Source organism: Anolis carolinensis, unplaced genomic scaffold (genome assembly GCF_035594765.1).
Source record: "Anolis carolinensis isolate JA03-04 unplaced genomic scaffold, rAnoCar3.1.pri scaffold_49, whole genome shotgun sequence".
Classification (NCBI taxonomy): domain Eukaryota; kingdom Metazoa; phylum Chordata; class Lepidosauria; order Squamata; family Dactyloidae; genus Anolis; species Anolis carolinensis.
In genome coordinates this window covers 110035-132402 of record NW_026943858.1, presented here as the reverse complement: position 1 = coordinate 132402, position 22368 = coordinate 110035, and the positions used below count along the sequence as shown (strand labels likewise).

Here is a 22368-nt window from a genome sequence, read left to right as displayed (position 1 = left end):
TTTTTTGCAAGAGTCCCATGCCTCTAAACCAACTGAAAGTGAAGGATTGACTGTACCTCCTTTTAGGCCCAAAGCTTTCAAGGTATCTTAGAAAATGATCATTCAGCAGTTTCTCAGTCTTACAGTCAAAATAAGATAGGTCACAAAGAGGGAATTAAAGGGAAAGGAAGAGAGGGATTTGTGTTGGTTTCTTCAACAGTCCTTATACTGTTATCATATGCCAGCTCTCAACAGGATTGTGTCTATAGTTTGTACATGGATTTGTACATATGGATTAAAATTTGATGGATTTGCCAGGTCTAGATCAAGATGTTTCAGGGCCCTTCCACACAGCCATATAACCCAGAATATCAAGGCATATCCATGTTAAAACAGTGAATGTGGATCTTAATGAGACATGCCACATTATCACATGATGTCTATGCTCTACACCCCTGGAGAAATTATACTAGCTAGTATTGCACCACCTGACATCCACTGGGAAGTAGCAGCCTGTAATGAAAGGACCAAGACAATGACATCTCTGGCCCATCCTCTGTTCGGATATCAGTCAACAATCCAATGCCTTAAATCAAGAAACAGCTTCCTAAGATCCACAGAGATACTCACAGGAACACCTCAGAAAGCAAAAGTCCAAAAGTGGAAGGCTAAAACTTGGAACCTCAAACCATGGTTGATACCGGATGAGAAACTCCCATCTGAGCACAGAGAAGACTGAGCGACTTAGAAGGCGCTGAACTGACTGCGCTCTGTCACTATGAGATGCAGAGCTGATTTTTAGAAATGGGGCTGCAAAGTGGAGTCCACAACATGCAAATGCAGAGAAGAGCAAACCACAGACCCCTTACTACAATGCAACCTGAGCCCTGCCACCTGCGCAATAGAGGACCTTCTTACAGCAACACCAGAGGCACTCCAAGTGGCCAGCTTCTGATCAAAGGAAATCTATAGTATAATGCCAAGCTTTAACTTTGTGTGTGTGTGTGTTTTTAAATACATTATAGCTCACTTCTGACATGATAAATAAAATAAAAATAAAGGCAGATAATCCACAGTATCTGCTTTGAACTGGGTTATGTGAGTCCACACTGTCATATCACCCAAAGGAGATAACATGGGATTTGCTGTGTGGAAGGGGCATCAGTTGTTAATTGGCTCTTTCTGCCATAAAATTCCTGGGACATTTCCATAGTTAGATCCCACTCCTAAAGAATAAGATATAAAGAAGACTAATGCCAAAAGCTTAAAATTTCAGTTATTGAGCACTAAAAGAAGATGAAAACTCACCTGGAAATTTCTCCATTTGTCCATTTCCAGACCTGGGGCTGACCTGGGTCTCTTCTGAGGCCAATCCAATTAATTGTTTTCAGTTTGAAATGAGCCATAAGTTCCTATTAAGAACAGAAGAGTGTTTCAATTCTTCACCTGCTATAATCAATGGCCAATAATGCCTCATGTTTGACCATGGGCAGTTTAACCAGGGGCAGGTAAAAAATTACCACATGGCATCTCTGGGTCCTTCTCTTTTCCAATGTGGGAGCCACTTAATGGGGTTTAGTGTCACATTAGACAAATTTGAGGAATGATCTGGAGGAGCACCACGCTTCAGGGTAGTGTAAATAGTTGGGCCCATTTTGAATCACAACTGACGCCACTGTTAACATGGCTATCCTATTATTCCTGGCCTCCATGGCATGGAGACAGTTGTCCTATCCTTGTCATTGCGGTGGTCATGGAAACCCAAACAGCTTCTGGCTCTCTCTGGATGCCATTGCTGACATTTGGAAGGCCATATAACACACACACACACACACACAACATCACCCCTCCCCTCATTCTTGTAAATATCAGCAATGGAGTTCAATTGATGTTTTGTCCAGGAACTCTTTGGAGCTCAGTGACCACCACGATGACAATAATAGGATAACCAAGATAAGAGTGGCTGTACAGTATGTCAGTTGACAAGAACACAAGTGAATAGGGCTAGATTCTTTGCTAGTTTTGGCCATCACAGTATACTTGTTGTTCTATATGCAGAATATCTGTTGGTAACATAAATATCACTTCCCTTATTTAAAGTGTTGGAGATGGGCAAAACAGGATTGTTTTTTGTAATGACTGAATTTAAGATGGTCCATATGGCCTAAACATCAAGTATCATAAAGAAATGCAGAACACAATACAGCAAAAGAACACCAATAATGAGTAGGTTTATGACAGCTCTCACCTGAAACTCAGTGTCAATAGTAGCCAAGGAGGCTCCAAATTGGTTGCAGAAGCTTTCACTGGAAGTCCAGTTTCTTTCTTCATTTGAAAAATAGTGACATTTGTTGTTGTATCTAATCCAGTCAGTTGGACAAGATGTAGGATGACGTGAATTCCCATATAATATTCCTAGAACTGAGTACAATTCCAGATATTAGATCTTAAGCATGAGCCTCAACTAAGATGCATAAACAAAACCGAAGTCTTCAGGTTAAATTTGAATCTCACCCCCTCTTCTGTCAGCAAGACAGGGAAGCCTTAAATGGTATAAGAAGAAAGATGATTCATCCAGCATTGTGCAATTGCTTAGCTATGGAAAGTGGACCATTCTTTCTGCTGTTCTTCTGACTCACAAACACAGACTGGTTTGCCCAGTGTGTCTGTCTGTCATTCTTTTGAAAGGCTGTAGCTTTCCAGACCTTATCCCATCCAGCTCCCATTTTAGCTGCTCAGAATACATATACAAAGTCTCTAATTGTGTGGTCCATTTGTAATGCAGATTTTCCAGCAGGCTGGTAAAAATATTAATATTTGGATAGTTGTGTGTGACTTCTCAGAATGAATTCTGTGTTTTCCACGTTATGCCAGGAGCAATACCAGAAACAATACCAGAGACAACAGTATAAAAACTGTGAAATTTCCCTTCCTGGTAAGATTAGACCTAAGTGATTTTATGTGAGCGTAGAATACTATAGAATAGTAATGAAATCCTGTACACCATCTGTTGTATTTGGTTATGTTGCCTTAACTCAGTAGTTCTAAACCTGTGGGTCCCCAGGTATTTTGGCCCAACCAGTTTACCAGCTATTAGGATTTCTGGGAGTTGAAGGCCAAAACATCTGGGGATTCACAGGTTGAGAAGCACTGCCTTAACTGCTTTTATTGCCAGCAGATGTGAGGCATCTTGAGAAAATTCCATCAAAGATGGTATAAATTTGTGAAAATTGGTAATGTATGCATCATGGAAATAATAATAATAATAATAATAATAATAATAATAACAACAACAACAACAGCAGCAGCAGCAGCAGCAGCAGCAAGGGGAGAAAGAAAAAGGAAGTGGATTGTTATGATTGAGCCTCATGGCTCTGCTTCTGGCAGACGTGGACGTAAGACTCCTCGAGAGTCAGATACTCTCGAGGAGCGAGAAAGAAAGAGGCTGCGAGATATCTTTGCAGAACCATCTGACGAAGAATCTTTTAAGGGGTTCACGGAGAGAATGGAGGAAGAGCTGGTTAGCTCGGAAGAGGATGAGATGGATTGGACTCGGGTAAGGGAGGAGTTGGGTGCCACTGGCAATGATGGGATGGAGGATGATTGGGGACCTTCAGGATTAGACCCATGGACAAGCTGGAGGGATGGGACGGGATCCACAGCTGGGGATGCTGTGGGGCGTAGTCAGAGGTGTTCCAGCTCTGATGAGGAAAGTGATGAGGAAACGCCCGGGTTAAGGAGGGCAGCTGATAGTGATGAGGATTTGTAACTGGCATAAAATGAGGCTTGGGAGCAATTGCAAATTGCGTTGGGCAAGGTAATCTGGACGAACGCTTGGGATCTGTGTGGGACGCTTTCCTGAAGACTGGTGTGTTTTCGTGTGCTGATACCTTTGACCTTCCGTCGTCTTCTTGACGGACGCCATCTGCTACTCTGGATTTACGGACTGAAAACTGACTACGGGCTCGCTTTCTCCTATTGGACTTGGAAAACTGCAAACGTCTGATTCTGCTTCTCGACCTTCGGAACGAACTGGGACTACGCTACTGCTTCAATCCTTGGCTGCTGAGTTTGTATTGGAAATTTGCCTTGCTGTGTGAAGGAGTGACTCCTAGTTACTCAAAACATAGTGCTGGCAGCAGAGAGGCATCTGCTGCCAATTAGTTGCATTCTTTTGAACTCTTTGTTTCCCAGCTTCTGTTTGTTTATCCCCAGGCTGAAGCAAGCTGTTTTGATTTTACCCGGATTAAACTCCGGTTTAATCCGGTTTATCTTTTGAACGTTTTTCTTGCCCCTTTTTGTTTTTAAAGGCTAAAGTTGCCTTGCCCTTGTCTTTTACGGGCATTTTGAGTTCTGTAAATCCAATAAACTCTGTTATCTTTGATCTTGTGGCGTTCTGTCCTTGACATGGATGTTATTGTTATCATCATCATCATCATCATCATGCTGTCTTCTCTAGTTTAGAACCCAAAATCAGTTAAAAATTCAAAATGCCAAGTTAAAAGGTGATCTGTCTGTCTGTCATACAGATCTCAGAGTTCCATATGAGTGGTTTCAAACTGTATTAATTCTACATTGTAAATGCACCCCAGAACCGAAGGGTAGTTACTTTTAACTAATATATATACACACACACACAATTCTACAAGTGAGGGACAGGTAAGAAACAAATCCACATATTTACAGTGTTGCATCATTCATTTTCCCATAAAAAGCCTTCTTGGGCTGCTCTTGGATGTTTCCTATATCACTTACAAAAAGGACTATGGATTGCTGTGTTCATACTGTGGTTGGAGGACAATGGGCTCTATTATGATACAAAACACGGGGCAGCTTTGTTGAGGCTTTTCTTACATGGATCCTTGTCATCACAGAAGTGGGAGTTTCAGAAAGGATCACTTGGTATTGCAATGACACAAAATTACTGGACAAAGAACAACAGAAACACAAAAACTAAATTGAAGCCTAAACTGAAAGGGTAATAGGTACAGAATCAAAATCTGGGCTACTACTTACCCACTATAATGATGATGAGGAGGACAATAAATGCATACAGGAGTTTATGCTGGAAACGCCATCTCAGTCCCTTTATACCTATAAAAAATTTTAAGAAAAAAAAAGGAAATCAGACCCATCAGCCCTCTGGTCCTGATCCAATGGAAGGAATGGGGAGTTCCCTATTACTACAGTAAGCTTTGCATACTATATTGTCCCCAGACAACTTTACACATTGATGGAATAATAGAAGATCAATGCTTGTGTGTGACTCATACATTACAGGAACTAGTATAGAACAGTGTTTCCCAAACTCTGATCTTCTAGGGGTTTCAACTCCTATAATCCCTTGTCATTGTCCAAACAATAGAGGATTCTGTGGGTTGAAGTCCAAAACACCTGGAGGACCAGAGTTCAGGACTCACTGGAGAGAGGTATGTCTCCTAACTCTCTCTCACATACCTTCAGTGAGTATTAATGGATCAAGGTGGAAATCCTGCAGCCTTCAGCAGGTATCAGGCTATTCCATCCAGCATTCCTCACCACTTGCTGTTCTAGCTGGGATTACAGGGATTGCTGTTCAAAATTGTCTGGAGGACTCCTTGACTCCCAATACTCTTTTTAGGTGGAACAAAAAGGCTAGGAATCTGAAACCTGTCAATCTATTCAATGCCTGGCAGTCCTCATGTTGTTTACTTATTCATCTTCAGAAATAAATGTACACAATTAAGTAGGGACAGCAGCTAGGACATGCATTCAACAGAACATGTAAACAGTTCTATTTTATTCAATTTCCTTTTGGAAAGAGACTACACAGTTGTCCCAAGTTAGAGGAAGGCAAGGAGAACTTCATTTACCAGAAATGAAGTGCACTTTAATTTTTGTTTTAGTGGGTTCTTGATTGATGCAAACATCTCTTAGAGAAAGCCCAAACATTTATCAATTCCAGGAAATAAACTTTGCTCCTCAGAGCAACATACAGTAGATTGTGTCATAATTCCTTTTAATAATGAATTAGGTGGGTCTATATCTGCTTGGCAGTGAAAAAAAGCTGTACTCTCAACTCCACCCCTCCAATGATTTTTGGATGCATATGTAGGAACTGTCCAGATTTTAAAAGTTTATAATTTTTGTAAAATAAAAGTTAATTTATAACCATTACTTCCTAACAAAGAATATTGTTCTGTGACTTATAGTACCTAAGGAATGTTGTATAATCAGTCAGCCGAATCCACAGGTATTGTATCCCTGGATTCAACCATTTAAGTTTTGAAAATATTCCAAAAGGCAAATTTTGATTTTGCCGGTATTTTACATAATTGTATAGAATGGGGCTTGATGTTCTACAAGTTTTGGTATCCACAAGGGGTCCTAACACCAAACTAGCAAGTGTCCACTGTATATATCATCCTAGTTTTATAATAAAAATGTATTTGGAAAGACTGTCTACTAATGGTTTACTTTTGTATTGTACCATGTACTGTACACTGTTTGTGTAAATACAACCATAATCAGTGGAAAAAAAACTAAGCTGCTTGAATTTAACTGTAAGACAGATTATGGTGTCTGTGAGAGAGAGGGGAGGAGAGAGAGATCATGACATTAATGTCCATCAAGACAGGGATTGGGCCTGAAACAGATCCCACTCAACTGTCTCCAGTATTTTGAAACTCCAGGAGACCGTATGATTAAATTTGTTCATTTTTAAATAAGTCGAAGGAAAATCTACTCCATGAATAGTTGGAGTAGAATTTATTTCTCTGAGCTGGGCATGTTTAGCCTGCAGAAAAGAAGGCTGAGAGGAGACATGATAGCCATGTATAAATATGTGAGGGGACGTCATAGGGAGGAGGGAGCAAGCTTGCTTTCTGCTGCCCTAGAGACTAGGACGTGGAACAATGGTTTCATGCTACAGGAAAGGTGATTCCACCTGAATATTAGGAAGAACTTCCTAACTGTGAGAGCTGTTCAACAGTGGAACTCTCTGCCATGGAGTGTGGTGGAGGCCCCTTCTTTGTAGGCTTTTAAGCAGAGACTGGATGGCCATCTGTTGGGGGTGCTTTGAATGCAATTTTCCTGCTTCTTGGCAAGGGGTTGGACTGGATGGCCCATGAGGTCTCTTCCAACTCTATGATTCTATGATTCACAGCTTTCAGATGCCACAAAATATTAAATGTATCAGGGTTCTTCCAAAGTAGTTTAAACAAGTCTTAATTCCCATAGAATCATAGAATTGGAAGATAACACAAAGATCATCGGGTTCCACCCCCTGCCATACAAAAATACCCAATCAAAGTATTCTCAAGAGAAGGCCAACCAAACCCCAACATATGTTTAGGCAACATATTTCACTACCAAACAACTCTTACCGCAAGAAAGTTCTTCCTAAAGTTCAGGTGGAATCTCCTTTCCTATAATTTGAACCCATGGCTCCATTGAGTCCTTGTCTCCAGGGCAGCAGAAAACAAGCTGCTGCCATCTTCTTTATGACATCCTTTCAAATATTTGAATAACGAGATCATGTCTCCTCTCAACCTTTTCTTCCTCAGCTATTTAAGCCACTCCCCAAAGGGCATAGTCTCCAGACATTTAGACAATGTAGGTAGACCCTTGGATAAGACAAATAGTTGGGGAAACAGTTTATTTCTCAGGGACACTACTAATGATTTCTTTATTTGACAATGATAAAAAGGATATGTTAAAGACCTCACGTTACAGGTAACCACACAATTAGGAAAAAAGAGTGGATTAGATTTCCCCTTCTTTCTGGTTGCAAAGGTGGCTCAGATAATGTCAGCACAGAGTACTTGTTTACCTGGTTCATGGATGACTGGAAGTGGCAAATAGTAATATTGTTCCTTTATCATGGCAGAAGCTACTTGAGAACATACTACAAGTCACTTCTGGTATTAGAGAATTGGCCGTTTACAGAGACGTTGCCCTGGGGAGGCCCAAATGTGTTACCATCCTGCTGGGAAGCTTCTCTTGTGTCCCTACAATCTAGAGCTGACAGACGGGAGCTCACCCCATCTCACAGATTCAAACTGGTAACCCAATTGTCAGGTCAGCAGTCCAGCCGGCACAAGGGTTTAACCCATTGCCCCACCGTGGCATGGATGATGAAGTGACTAATCGGCCGACCCAACAGTCTCAGTCCAGGTAAAGTTTATGGACTCCAACCGACCTCTACAGTGTAGGCAGGAGAGCACTTCCAGGGGTAATGGGGAGCACTTGTGCCAGTTAAGACCCAGCCTTGATCTCGTTTCATTACTGTATGTGTATTCTCCCCACACTCAAAAAAACAAAAAAGCAGGGTACTTTCTAGCCAGATTGCATCATATGTTCTTGGAATGGGTTACACCACACTCTCGGGGCCCTCCCTTATCTACCCAATTGAATTGTCTTTTTTACTGTATATTAGTTCAGCTAATAGAGAGATATTTCTGCTGCTGGTCTAATTAAGGGTATGTACTCAAAATAACAGTAACCTATTATTTACAATAAAACATTATTAATATATTATTTATTCACTGTCTTGTTATAAAAGCTTTTAAGCTAATATATGTATTGTATTTACTGTATGTTTATTATTAACGTGGACCTCGAAGAAGGATAATCCATTAATGTCCAGGCTGAGATGTGCTGGGCTTTTGAAGAATAACTTCAGGCCATCTACAAGCAATTGTAGATTAGACTCCTTTTTCTGGTGATGTCTAGTTAGTGGGGGGAAGTTTTCAAGAAGGAACAGTTCAAATGTATGGTCTGAAGGGTTGACAGTCAGGAAATAGCAAGTAATTGACTCATGTTCTATCCAAATGTACAAAGGAGAGTACTGATATCAGTTTGCTTAGGCATGCATTTCACTTTAAATTTAACCGATTGTCCAAATTCATAGAAGAACATTCTGCCTAAATATTAGGAAAAACTTCCCAACAGTAAATGCAGTTTGGTAGCAGATTAGATGACTTCTGAAAATAATGGCCTTACTTTCATTGGAGGTTTTTAGAACCACTTTAATTGTGATTGCTGGTTTCTTGTTTTCTTGTACATGTTTTTGGAGCAGAGAATGTTAACCTGGTGTTACTCTGGCTGAACACTGTATAAGGTGCCAAATTTCTCTCTGTCAATTGCGTTAACATCTGAGAAGCTTCTTTAAAATTTGGACTAAAACTGTGCTCTCTTTGGCAGTACACATACTAAAATTGGAAAGATATAAAGTTTTAGTCCAACTAAAGTTGCAAGATGTTTCCTATTAAGAGGGGTCTGCCTCATAGGATGGATGGAAAGCTTGTAGGGCTATCAGATATCCCCTATAGTAAGATTAAAATATCACTGAAAGATTGAAAAGCCTTTCATGTTATACAAACTGACCAAGATGCCAAAAAAACACCTCCCAAACATTTATGGGATTAGGCTCTCTATAAAGAGACACATACCTGCATCATACCATTTTTCCCTATTCCTATGTTTCCCTAGTCCTATGTTTTTGCGCAACACAAAACAAGCTTGCTCCATTCTGTACATGATCAATATTTAAAGATGGGTGTCATATATATTGTGATGTTTTATGTAAAGTTTAAAAATATTTAATGGCACTTGTTTAAAATATACTCTGTACACAGATGTACAAAGTGTAGCCTTTCCAGATATTAGTGGACTGCAAGTCTCAGCCACTTCAGTTAGTATCACCAATAGTAAGGGATACCTAGAGTTGTACTGAAACCATGTATGCCTGACTCCCACTCATGCTGTAGTCTGAGATTCCCAAATTGAAGCCCATGGGCAAATGTGGCCCTTCAACGTCATTTATCCAGCCCACACGCAAAAGTTTAGTCTTAGGGCCCCTTCCACACAGCTGAATAAAATCCCACATTATCTGCTTTGAACTGGAATATATGGCAGTGTGGAGTCAGTTCAAAGCAGATATTGTGGGATTTTCTGCCTTGATATTCTGGGTTATATGACTGTGTGGAAGGGCCCTAAGTCTGAAATGATTTGAAGGCATGCAACAAGAATTCTAATTAACTTCATCAGCCAAAAGCAGACCCACATTCCCACTGAAATACTGGCAAATTTGTGTTGGTTAAAATTGTCCTTAATTTTAAATTACTTTATTTTACTTACTTGTAGCCCGAGGATGATGGCTCCCCAAGTGTAGTGTCTTGGTAGTGGATGTGTAGGTGGCTGTTTTATTGGTCTTTCATGTTTTTTGCACTACAAATAAGATATGTGCAGTGTGCATAGGAATTCATTCATGTGTTTTTCAAACTGTAGTTATCCCCCCCACCCCAAACAGTCTGTGGGACCCTGAATAAGCCCTCAGCTTAAAACGTTTGAGGACCCCTGCTCTATCCATAGAGTAAGATTTTAGATCACATTTAGGAGCATGTTGATTTATATTAACCTAAGTGCAGGCTTTGGGATTTTTTTAAACTACATTTCCTACTACAGGAGTGGGAATCATGTGTCCCCTCCATCCACAGCTGCATTCTTCAGCATTGGCTATATTGGGAAGGGCTGCTGAGATGTGCAATCTAATAACATTCTGAAGGTTCTGTTCTTCTCATCGCTCTGCTGCAAAGTTAGAAAGAAACTGTGTGAGTCATCCTTTCCCTTTGAAACTTTCCTATTGTGGTTTGAAGAATACATTGAAGATCTAGAAGGCGTGCATTTTATCCTTTCTGCTCGACTGAGGCCCCTTTCACACAGCTGTATAAAATCCACACTAAACTGGAATATATGGCAGTGTGGAATCAGATAATCCAGTTCAAAGCAGATATTGTAGATTATCTACCTTGATATTCTGGGTTATATGGCTGTGTAGAAGGGCCCTAAAATGCCAGATAGTTTAGTAGAGCAGAGTGGGTTTCAGATTTATTGCTTTTCATATCCAGAAGTGTTTACATTAGTACATGCATGCATCTGATAAAAGTGAAATGTGTTCATGAAAGCTCAAGATGGAAATTCATTCTTCCCAGTTAGTTTCAAAGGTGCTACTGGGTTTCTTTATGTCTTTTTATGCTGAAGAGTGTAACACATTCACTTCTATAAATAATACTAAAAAGTATAAAGATCTTCCCTGCACACCCCATTTAAGGAAACACAAGATTTCTGGCCTACCTGCATTTGTGTCAGTCAGTGTGCTCTATAAGATCATTTGCAATAACTTGTGGTTTTCAGCAGAAGTGTTTTGAATCCTCCCTAACAATTGATTTCAATGAGTCATACAGCTTAAAAAACAATTTTAATTGGCAGGAAACTGGAAATATTTCCAATTTAGGATACTGACAAGCTGGAGTGTGTTCAGAGAAAGGTGGCCTTCAGGTTGGACAAATCTTGACCAAAACAAAAACACATTAGGTAAGAGAGAAATGATTTAAGGGACATGATAATAGTGATGACATTGACAACAGCAGCAGCAGCAACAACAGGAAAGGGTAGAAATGTGATCAGGTGGGAACTCAGAAAAAGGAAAAGAATTCCAATGGTCACCATAGTCCTGGATGAACAACCAATTGCACAGAAAGGCAGGAGAGATATGGTCTTCTTGGACTTTTTCTGAACAAAATTCACACACCATTGTTTTCTACAGAAAGCACAATTTTCCACACAGAAAGTTTATAGGGCCCCTTTTACACCGCATAGTTATAGCACTCTGATTGCACTTTAACTGCCATGGCAACATCATGGGCTTTGTAGTTCAGGGGGAAACAGAATTGTCTGCCAGAGAGCTCTAAGGCCTCCCCCAAGACATCAAGCCCTCGGGTCCTGGATATGGAATATAGTCATGGCAATAAAAGTGGGATCATAGTGCCATTTAGGGTGGAAGGGCCCTAAGAAGAGCATGCCAACTTTCTAAACACGGTGCATATTCTATATACATACATACATGCGCTTAACTGCCAGGTTTACTTCCACATCTGCTATTGTTTGCATTTTCTTTCTCCATGATTTCATTGCTTAGATTTATGTATTTATTTTAAATAACTAGTCTGCCTGTTGATCAAATAACTTTACAGCCAACTTCCAATAAAAGGGTTAAAATGTACATGTCAAAACCCCAAACTAGCAGCTCATGGCTTCCTGGGTTTTGACTAGCTGTAGGGGTGATATTGTGTTTGGGTGACATTGCAAAGAAGGAACTGGATGGTAAGAGAGAATGAGCAGTTGGAAAGCTGGGAATTAGTGCTTGGGAGGAAAAAAAAAAGGGCAATTCTCATGTTCCTTTACCATTTTTTTGTGGGGATGATAAACATTGTTGCTCTTACGTGAAATGTTGTAACATATACAGCCCTAGCCTGCAGTCAATTCCAGTCTGATCAAACCTGGTAGTTCACACTTCATAGTCAGAGCTGGCAATTTTTATTGAGGTCTTTGCCTCAGGAATAGATTTAAAGTGTCACCAGAGGGAAACAGATTTACTCATGGAATTTGTGGTTTGTTTTCACTGCCAAGTGTGGAGAGATGTGGTTATGAAATTATTCATCTTATGTACCCAAACAATTACACAGGTTTGGTTTTTAAAGCATTTTTACAAGGGTGCTGAGAGCTCTATTTGCTGTTTTCACATCTTAAAGAAAATATTCTTAATCTGGTCCCATTGACAACAGCCAGAAAGTGATCTTGGCTGTATCTGAAGGTACAAGGGAAAAGGACAATTCTCCAAAGATGGCACGAGACTGGAGTGCAGACTAGGACACGGAACAATGGCTTCAAACTACAGGAAAGGAGATTCCACCTGAACATCAGGAAGAACTTCCTCACTGTGAGAGCTGTTTGGCAGTGGAACTCTCTCCCCCGGGCTGTGGTGGAGGCTCCTTCTTTGGAGGCTTTTAAGCAGAGGCTGGATGGCCATCTGTTGGGGGTGCTTTGAATGCAATTTCCTGCTTCTTGGCAGGGGGTTGGACTGGATGGCCCATGAGGTCTCTTCTAACTCTACTATTCTATGATTCTATGAAAAAGTTTGCTGTTCTGTCTACTATTACTATCACTACTCAAATAACTACTTATTTCCCTTTCATGACATCCCAGATCAGCTGCCTGATGCAAAGTCCTTACTGTCTAATGATAGAATCATAGAATCATAGAATTGGAAGAGACCTTGTGGGCCATCCAGTCCAACCCCCTGCCGAGAAGCAGAAAATGTGTATTCAAAGCACCCCCGACAGATGGCCATCCAGCCTCTGTTTAAAAGCCTCCGTAGTAGGAGCTTCCACCACACTCTGGGGCAGAGAGTTCCACTGCTGAACAGCTCTCACACTTAGGAAGTTCTTCCTAATGTTTAGGAATCTCCTTAACTGTAGTCTGGAGCCATTGCTCCATGTCCTTGTCTCAAGGGCAGCAGAAAACAAGCTTGCACCCTCCTCCCTACGACTTCCCCTCACATTTTTATACATGGCCATCATGTCTCCTCTCAGCCTTTTCTTCTGCAGGCTAAACATGCCCAACTCTTTAAGCCACTCCTCATAGAGCTTGTTATCCAGACCCTTGATCATTTTAGTCGCCCTCCTCTAGACACATTCCAGCTTGTCAACATCTCCCTTAAATAGCTGTGCCCAAAATTGGACACAGCCTTTTGAGCTTTTTTTGATTATATCCTCTTTCCTTTTTCTATAGAACTAATTAGGGTTCATTTGTAGACAAAACAAGAGACGGTTACAATTAAACACATTGGCATCAATCTGAATTTTGTTATGCCCAGACAGCCATGAGCTTGGAACCATGTAGGTTCAATGATACCAATGGGTCTTGAGTCATGACCAACTAGCTCAATTCCTTTTCATTTTGTTGGTTCTATTCAGAACATGGCTGCAAAATTAATGCAATTCAACACCACTTTAACTGTCACGGCTCAATGCTTTGGGATCATAGGAGTTGTCATTTTACGAAGTCTTTTGCCTCCGGTGGCTGTGAATTTTCCGGGGTGCATGGCCCTGTTCCATAAGCATTCTCTCCTGATGTTTTCCCCACATCTATGGCAGGCATCCATCTATGGATGAAACGTCAGGAGAGAAAGCTTCTGGAACATAGCCATACAGCCCTGAAAACTCATAGCAACCCAGTGATTCTGGCCATGAAAGCCTTCAACAACACATCTTTTGACTTCTCTGTCAAAGACTTTTGATGCCACAGCAAATTACAAACCCCAGGATTCCATACCTTTGAGAAATGGCAGTTAAAGTGGAGTCAAAATGCAATATTTCTGCAGTGCAGACCTAGCCTAAGGCCCCTTCCACACAGCTGAATAAAATCCCACATTATCTGCTTTGAACTGGGATGTATGGCAGTGTGGACTCTGATATTCCAGTTCAAAGCAGATATTGTGAGTTATTGTGTTTTCACATTCTGGGTTATATGGCTGTGTGGAAGGGCCCTAGGTCTTCAACCCAATATCTATTGCTTGTGGAAATGTCCAAGAATATTCACAGACAATGTCTTTGAAGGCCTCCTTATTGGTTCAGTAGAGTCCCTGCCACTGAGTAGGTTCTGAATAAGATTTAGTCATATATTATAATTTTTAAAGAAATGCCAGTTTTGTTTTGTTTTGCCACCAGAGAAAAGGTGATTTCAAGGTACAGTAGAGTCTCACTTATCCAACATTCTGGATTATCCAACACATTTCTGTAGTCAATGTTTTCAATATATCATGATATTTTAGTTCTAAATTCATAAATACAGTAATTACTACATAGCATTACTGCATTACAGAACTACTTTTTCTGTCAAATTTGTTGTATAACATGATGTTTTGCGGCTTCATTTGTAAATTCATAACCTAATTTGATGTTTAATAGGCTTTTCCTTAATCCCTCCTTATTATCCAACATATTCGCTTATCCAACATTCTGCCGGCCCGTTTATGTTGGATAAGTGAGACTCTACTGTATTTCAAGTCATCAAATCCACTCACTTCAGAAAACACAACGTATGCAGGTGCACAACACAACATATAAAGAGTTTTGAATAATATGAATGTAGCAGGTAGCAAGCAAGGGAGCAGTTGCAGCATTAGTGACATCTGGCACAAAAACCAGCTTCCTACCAGAACAAATGCCAATCCTGTAATGTATAGCAAGGTGCAGAATGAGAGAAGAAAGCAGAAGGAATGTTGAGACTTTTATGGCAAGAATGCAAACTAAGGGACCTTCAACGCTGCCAAATATTTCAGAATATCAAGGTAGTTAATTCACATTACCTGTTAATCCACATTTGAACTGGATTATCTGAATCCACACTGCCAGATAATCCAGTTCAAAGCAGATAATATGGATTTTATACAGCTGTGTAGAAGGGGCCTAAGTTCAGTAAGCTAAGCATGGAATGGAGTTCTTAACAACAAATGCTCAGTTTTCATGAAACTCACCTTCCTCAATCCTCAAAGGGTTGCAGGGGGATGATAAAAATAAATTATTATACAGTAAGTTCTAATATTATAGAATCAAAGGGCACACAAGCTATGCATTCCTTCCTCAGAAGCTCTATGCAATACAAAGATTCAGATTGTTCTATTCAAAAAGCTGTGACCATATTTCTCAGAGTTGTTGGGCAAATAAATGTGTACACTTGACTTGACCCTCCTTCTCCGTTATTTACCAACTTTATTGAGCCAGTTCCAGGTTGGGACAAATTCCTCAGCAGAATGCCTCAGTAGCCACTCATCTATCTGTGGACTCAAGCCACAAATTTACCAGGTGGTAGTAGGTAACTATTTAATTTTTTTGACAATGTCTTGATGTAGCTCATTACATTATGAGCTATGGGCAGGTACCATGAAGGTGGGCCCCACAAGGCCTCTTACAGCTCCTGCAGTTGCCAAGGGGGAGCAGCCTCTGATGCTGAATATTACCCCCCTCAAAATACATGAACTGGATGAGAAAAAGGAATGGCACCTGAAGATGCTTCTGCAACATATCCTGCACCCACAGAGAGATATCAGGGACAAGTGGACTACAGGCAATTCCCAAGTTATGAACAAGATAGGTTCTGTGGGTTTGTTCTTAAGTTGAATTTCTATGTAAGTCAGATCAAATAGATTTTTTAAAGTGTAACTCCAGCCACACCTACACACACACACACACACACACACACACACACACACACACACACACATATATATATATATATATATATATATATATATATATATATATATTTACACACACACACACACATACTTACACCCTTTAGATAGCATAGGGAAGGGTTAAGAGCCCCATGGTGTTTGTCTTGCTGTTGTGCCCCTATTCAAAAGATTTCACCTCACTTTCTATCCCTGTAATAATTAGATTTTGAAAAATTTGTCTTATTTTGGAAACAAGGATTGAGGATAAAGCTTCAGTAGAGACTCCTTTTCCCCATAAAAACTCTTCCAGGAGTGGATTTCCTTTCCGAGAGGTAGATTTCTCTCACCTCCTGTTGTCTCACCCCTGTTCTTAACTATGGGTGATTTGTAAATTGGATGTTTTTAACTCAGGGACTGCCTGTAATTGTATGTCTTCCCTTTGGTGGTGCCTTTAACTATATCAGCTTCCACCTTTGTGGAGATATGCTTGATTATGAATCTACATTCTGCCCTAAGGACTATTATGAGGGTGATATGGTGTGTGTCAGGAATTTGACACCAGCTTTGGAAGAACACTGAGTTCATTCAGAATTGTAAAGCAAGCAATTCTTAAAATAGATGTCCAGACAGATAGCCCATAGAACTTTTTTCAAAAATGCAGCTGCCTTTTTCCTTCTGGATAAGAGCAAGACTTCACCCTCTCCTCTATGTTGAAATAACAGAGTGCAAATTATTTTTGCAATTTGAATTCAGATTTAACCTAGGTTCATTGTGGCACAGCAGGTTAAACTGCGGAGCTGCTGAACTTGCTGACCAAAAGATCAGTGGTTTGAATCCAGGGTGTGGGGTGAGCTCCCACTGTTAGCCCCAGCTTTTGCCAACCTAGCAGTTCAAAAACATGCAAATGTGAGTAGATCAATAGGTACCACTCCAGTGGGAAGGCAACAGTGCTCCATGCAGTCATGCCAGCCACATGACCTTGGAGGTGTCTACGGACAATGCCGGCTCTTTGGCTTAGAAATGGAGAAGTGCACCAACCCCCAGAGTTGGACATGACTAGAGTTAAGGTCAGGGGAAAACCTTTACCTACCTTTGCTTACTAGATGTAAAGATTTTAAAAATCTGATACAGAATATACTCTGTTTTCATTTAAGAAATCACTGATTTTTAAAGTTGCCCTTGGGTACACATAATTTGTGCTATTCAGGTGCAGAGTCTTGCTAGGCTCACATGATTAAATAGCCTTGTATTTCAGCACCTGACTCAAAGAGAGGGAATCTCCTTACCTTCTTCAGGTGTTGGCTGGCCATCTCCGTTAGGAATGAAACCCATCTCTGTTTCATGATTATCTTCATTATTGACCATCTTTCCTCAATTTGGCTGCTGGATCTCTCACAGCACTTGTTAGAAAAAACTATTGTCTCAAATGAATTTCACAGCTGGATTTGGGAAATCTGGAATAAGAAACCAAGCAATCAGTCAAGGAGAGACTGTGAACAACATTATCATAGTGTTGTATGACAAATGACTGAAAAGCATGCAGCTGACAGAAACTGCACAGTCAGCTCATAGCATGTCATTGAAACGTGTTGTGGGCATTACTAGAATGACTAGATGTGAGAGACTGGATACCAAAGTCACCCGCTTGAACTTCCTCCTAAAAATGTTTCACTTACACGTACCGTAATCTGTTGTTGTGGTGGTTTTCTTGGAGGGGAGGCTTATGAAATCCATAGCCATATAAATCAAGTCTTGCTCAACAGTCTAAACCAGGCATGGGCAAACTTTGGTCCTCCAGGAGTTTTGGACTTCAACTCCCACAAGCGGCTGAGGGCGGAAAGGAAGGGGCCTGAGGCTTTTAGGGATTGTGGGAGTTGAAGTTCAAAACACCTGGAGAGTCGAAGTTTGCCCATGCCTGTTCTAAACAAATAAGCCCAGTGGAAGCACAATCAACCAGATCTTTCTTTCTTTTTGAGTCAGTTAAAATTGATGCTAGTGGTGAAAGGAATGGAAAAGAAAGAGAGAATGAATGAATACACAAACAACCAAAACAGGGGAATGAAAGAGGAAGGAAGGAGGGTGAAAGGGCAGGAGGGAGTCTATGCTTCACATTGTGAGTAAACTCTCACTAAAAGTGTGGACTGCCTGTTTGAGTTCCAAATCGGGGAGGTTTCTGAGGCTCTACAATTCTATCAATTATGCAACTGGGGCCCCTTTTACACTGCCCTGTATCCCAGGATCTGATCCCAAATTATCTGGCAGTGGAGATTCATATAATCCAGTTCAAAGCAGATAACTTGGGATCAGATACTGGGATATAAGGACAGTGTGGCAGGGCCCTGTCAAGCTCCATTTTAAAGGAATGCTGGGGGCTTCTAGATAACCATGCAGAGCTCCGTGGCAGAGATTGTGTAGGGTGCATCTCTACACTGTTGAATTAATACAAGTTGGCATCGCTTTAGCTGCCCATGGCTCAGTGCTCTGGGATCCTGGGAGTTTTACTTTTACAAGGTCATTTTTACTTACTTTGTCAAAGAGTACTGATGCCTAACTGTACTTTTAATCCCAAAAGTCCATAGCATCATGCCATCGCAGTTCAAGTGGAGCCAAACTGCATCAATTCTAAAGTTTAGTTGCACCCTAGAAGTTTATAGTAATCATAAAAGTTTTCCCTTGACATTAAGTCTAGTCGTGCCCGACTCTGGGGATTGGTGCTCATCTCCATTTCTAAGCCGAAGAGCCGGCATTGTCCGTAGACACCTCCAAGGTAATGTGGCCAGCATGACTGCATGGAGTGCCATTACCTTCCTGCTGGAGTGGTACCTATTGCTCTACTCACATTCACATGTTTTCAAACTGCTAGGATGGCATAAGCTGGGGCTAACAGTGTGAGCTCACCCAACTCCCCAGATTCAAACCACCAACCTTTTAGTCAGCAAACTCAGCAGTTCAGTGGTTTAACCCGCTATGCCACCAGAAGTTTGTGGCACACAATAAATCATTACTGTTTTCTCCATCTCTGGCCAAACTACAAATCCCATGATTTCATAGCAATTCCAATAGTGTCAAACTTGTACTGTGTGGCTGCACCCTCTAGATGTTTATGGCATAATAAATTATTACTGTTTTTTATTTTATTTTAATATGCTATGAATTTTAATTTAATATTTATACATGGATCCCCCTGTGGTCCAACAGATTAAACCGCTGAGCTGCTGAACTTGCTGACCAAAAGGTCAGCAGTTTGAATCCAGGGAGCTCCCACTGTTAGCCCTAGATTCTGCCAACCTAGCAGTATGAAAACATGCAAATGTGAGTAGATGAATTGGTACCGCTCCAGCAGGAAGCTAACAGTGCTCCATGCAGTCATGATGTCCACATGACCTTGGATGCATCTACAGACAATGCGACTCTTCAGCTTTGAAATGGAGATGAGCACCAACCCCCAGCGTCGGACTCGACTAGACTTAATGTCAGGGGAAAACCTTTACCTTTACTATTTATGTATATTGTATCTGTTGTTGTTGCTGTATGCCATTGAATATTGCCCACATGGAGGCTGCTCTGAGTCCCCTTCAGGGTGAGAAGAGTGGGGTAAAAATATAATAAGTAAATAAATAATGTTTCTACATCTCTAGATGTTTTTATCTGAGGACTCTCCAAAGTACAAATCCCATTGTTTCACAGCATTTTGCCATGGGGGCCGGGCTGTGGCACAGGCTGGTAAACAGCTGCTGCAATAAATCACTCTGACCATGAGGTCATGAGTTTGAGGCCAGTCCGTGGCGGGGTGAGCAGCCATCAATTAAAAATAAAATATAGCCCCTGCTCGTTGCTGACCTAGCAACCCGAAAGATAGTTGCATCTATCAAGTAGGAAATAAGGTACCACTTATAAAAGTGGGGAGGCAAGTTTAAATAATTTACAACGTTGGAATGAGGAAGTGAGGAAGTGCCCTCAGAGTGGATGATGAAACAGCTGCTCCCCCCCTGTGGCCAGAATCGAACATCCCCTCAGAAGAAGGCTAAATTGCCTCTGTGTCTGTCTGTCTGTCTCAGTTCGATGTGTTTATGGGCATTGAATGTTTGCCCTATATGTACATAATGTGATCCGCCCCCGGGTACCCTTCGGGGTGAGAGGGGCGGAATATAAATACTGTAAATAAATAAATAAATAAATGTCAGGGGTCCAACTGTCTATGAATACTGTTCTAGGTTGTTAATTTTCTGGGAAGTAATACCATGTTCCAGAAGCATTCTCTCCTGGCGTTTTGCCCACATCTATGCAGGCATCCTCAGAGGTTGTGAGGTCTATTGGAAACTAGGAGGTTTATATATCTGTGGAACGTCCAGGGTGGGAGAAAGGACTCTTGTCTTTTGGAGGCCAGTGTGAATGTTGTAATTAATCACCTTGATTAGCATTCAATGGCTGCTTCCTGCTGTTCTAGTCTCCCCCTCCCTTCCTCCCAAGAAGATTCTTTTCCCGAACATCAGCCTTCAATAAACTTCTTCTTCTTCCTCTTCTTCCTCCTCTTCCTCTTCTTCTTTGCATTATACAAAGCTTGTGTACTACTTTGAACACCCAGAAAGCAAAAGGTGCCCCTATTTCTGCCCCGCGCGTGGACAATTCCTGAGTTTTGGCAGTCCGGATAAAGTTCTTTCTGAAAGAGGAGCTGACATCTTTGCTTAAGAAACCCCCTTGAAATCCAAGGAGTCTCCATAAGTGGCAGGCGACGAGAAGGCACATTCGTTCCCCAGCATCCCCGCCGTTTGTGAGCGCAACGCGAGAGATTTGCTTTGCCTTACCTGCTGGGAGCGATGTTCTGGGGTGTGTTCGCCAGGTAGCTGAAAAGGGAGCTGTACCCGATCGGCAGTTAAGGAAGAAGAGTCGCGGGAAAGGTTTGGAAGGAGCTAGAGGGAGATGAATGAATTCTTGCGCCTGCGGCAAAGCCGGCGGAGGAGGAAACACGTTCTCCGTCAAGATCAGGTGGCAAAGTTTGTCATCTTGAAAGAAGCTGTCGGAGGACACCCAGCGGTTGACAGGCCGTGTGTTTCCGGGTGTACAATATTTGGCTACGGCCCTGTAGTTCTCAACTTTCCTAATCGTGCTACCCCTTAATACAGTTCCTCATGTTGTGGTGACCCCAAACCATAAAATTATTTTTGTTGCTCCTTCATAACTGTAATTTTTCTACTGTTATGAATCGTAATGTAAATATTTGATGTGTAGGGTGTATTTTCATTGACTGGATCAAATTTGGCACAAATACCCGATAGGCCCACATTTGAATACTGGTTGGGTTGGGGTTGATTTTGTCATTTGGGAGTTGTAGTTGCTGGGATTTATAGTTCACCTACAATCAAAGACCATTCTGAACCCTACCAACGATGGAATTGAACCACACTTGGCACACAAAGCTCCCAGGACCAACATAAAATACTGGAAAGGTTTGGTGGACACTGACTTTGAGTTTTGGAGTTGTAGTTCGCCTGTACCCAGAGAGCACTGTGGACTCAAACAATGATGGATCTGGACCAAACTTGGCACAAATACGCAATATGCCCAAATGTGAACTCTGGTGGAATTTGGGGAAAATAGACCTTGATAATCTGGGAGTTGTAGTTCACCAACACTCAGAGAGCACTCTGTACCAAACTGGTGATGGAATTAAACTTACCACACACAATCAAAATGCCAAACCTTGAATACTGGTGGGGTTTCGAGGGGACTGACCTCAGAGGTTGGGAGTTATAGTTCACCCACATCAACAGAGCAATGTACACCCAACTGATGGATCTGGACCAATACCCAATATGACCAACTTTGAATACTGATGTTTGGGGTGGACTGACCCAACATGATGGTGATTGTAGTTTCTGATGGTCTTTGGCAACTCTTCTAACATCCCCTCGCAACCTCCCAGGGGTCCCAACCCCCAGGTTGAGAAGTACTGCTCTAAAGCAGGGCTTCTTAAATTTTCCCACTCTTTAGGCCTGATAATTTTTTTCTATCACCCCAATAGTTTAGGTATATAAAATAGGGTTGGAAATCAAAACATTGACTGATAATTCAATAGCATTTGTAAGCTGATTTTCCCTGTTATGAAGTACAGCTGAAGCACCTTTTTGTAGAGTCCATTATAAACACTGCACAACAGATGTAAATATCTAAACCAGCCATTAGATCAGGTGTCCCCAAACTAAGGCCCGCAGGCTACATGTGACCTTCCAAGTTCATTTACCCAGCCCCGGCTCTAAACTTTAGATTTAGGGTTATAATAATAATAATAATAATAATAATAATAATAAACTTTATTTATATCCTGCCACCAT

The 22368-nt window shown here is 41.2% G+C and overlaps 1 protein-coding gene across 1 annotated transcript; it reads right to left on the bottom strand.

Annotated features, from left to right (window-relative positions):
* Nucleotides 1–1287: 1287 nt before the first annotated feature.
* Nucleotides 1288–21047, bottom strand: LOC107983460 (C-type lectin domain family 2 member D; the record flags this gene model as incomplete). Its single annotated transcript, XM_062966943.1, is given in 5 exon segments — nucleotides 1288–1391; nucleotides 2228–2400; nucleotides 4996–5073; nucleotides 17323–17490; nucleotides 20842–21047. Coding segments are annotated over 4 exon segments (434 nt in total), but the record flags the coding sequence as incomplete, so codon positions are not given.
* Nucleotides 21048–22368: the final 1321 nt, after the last annotated feature.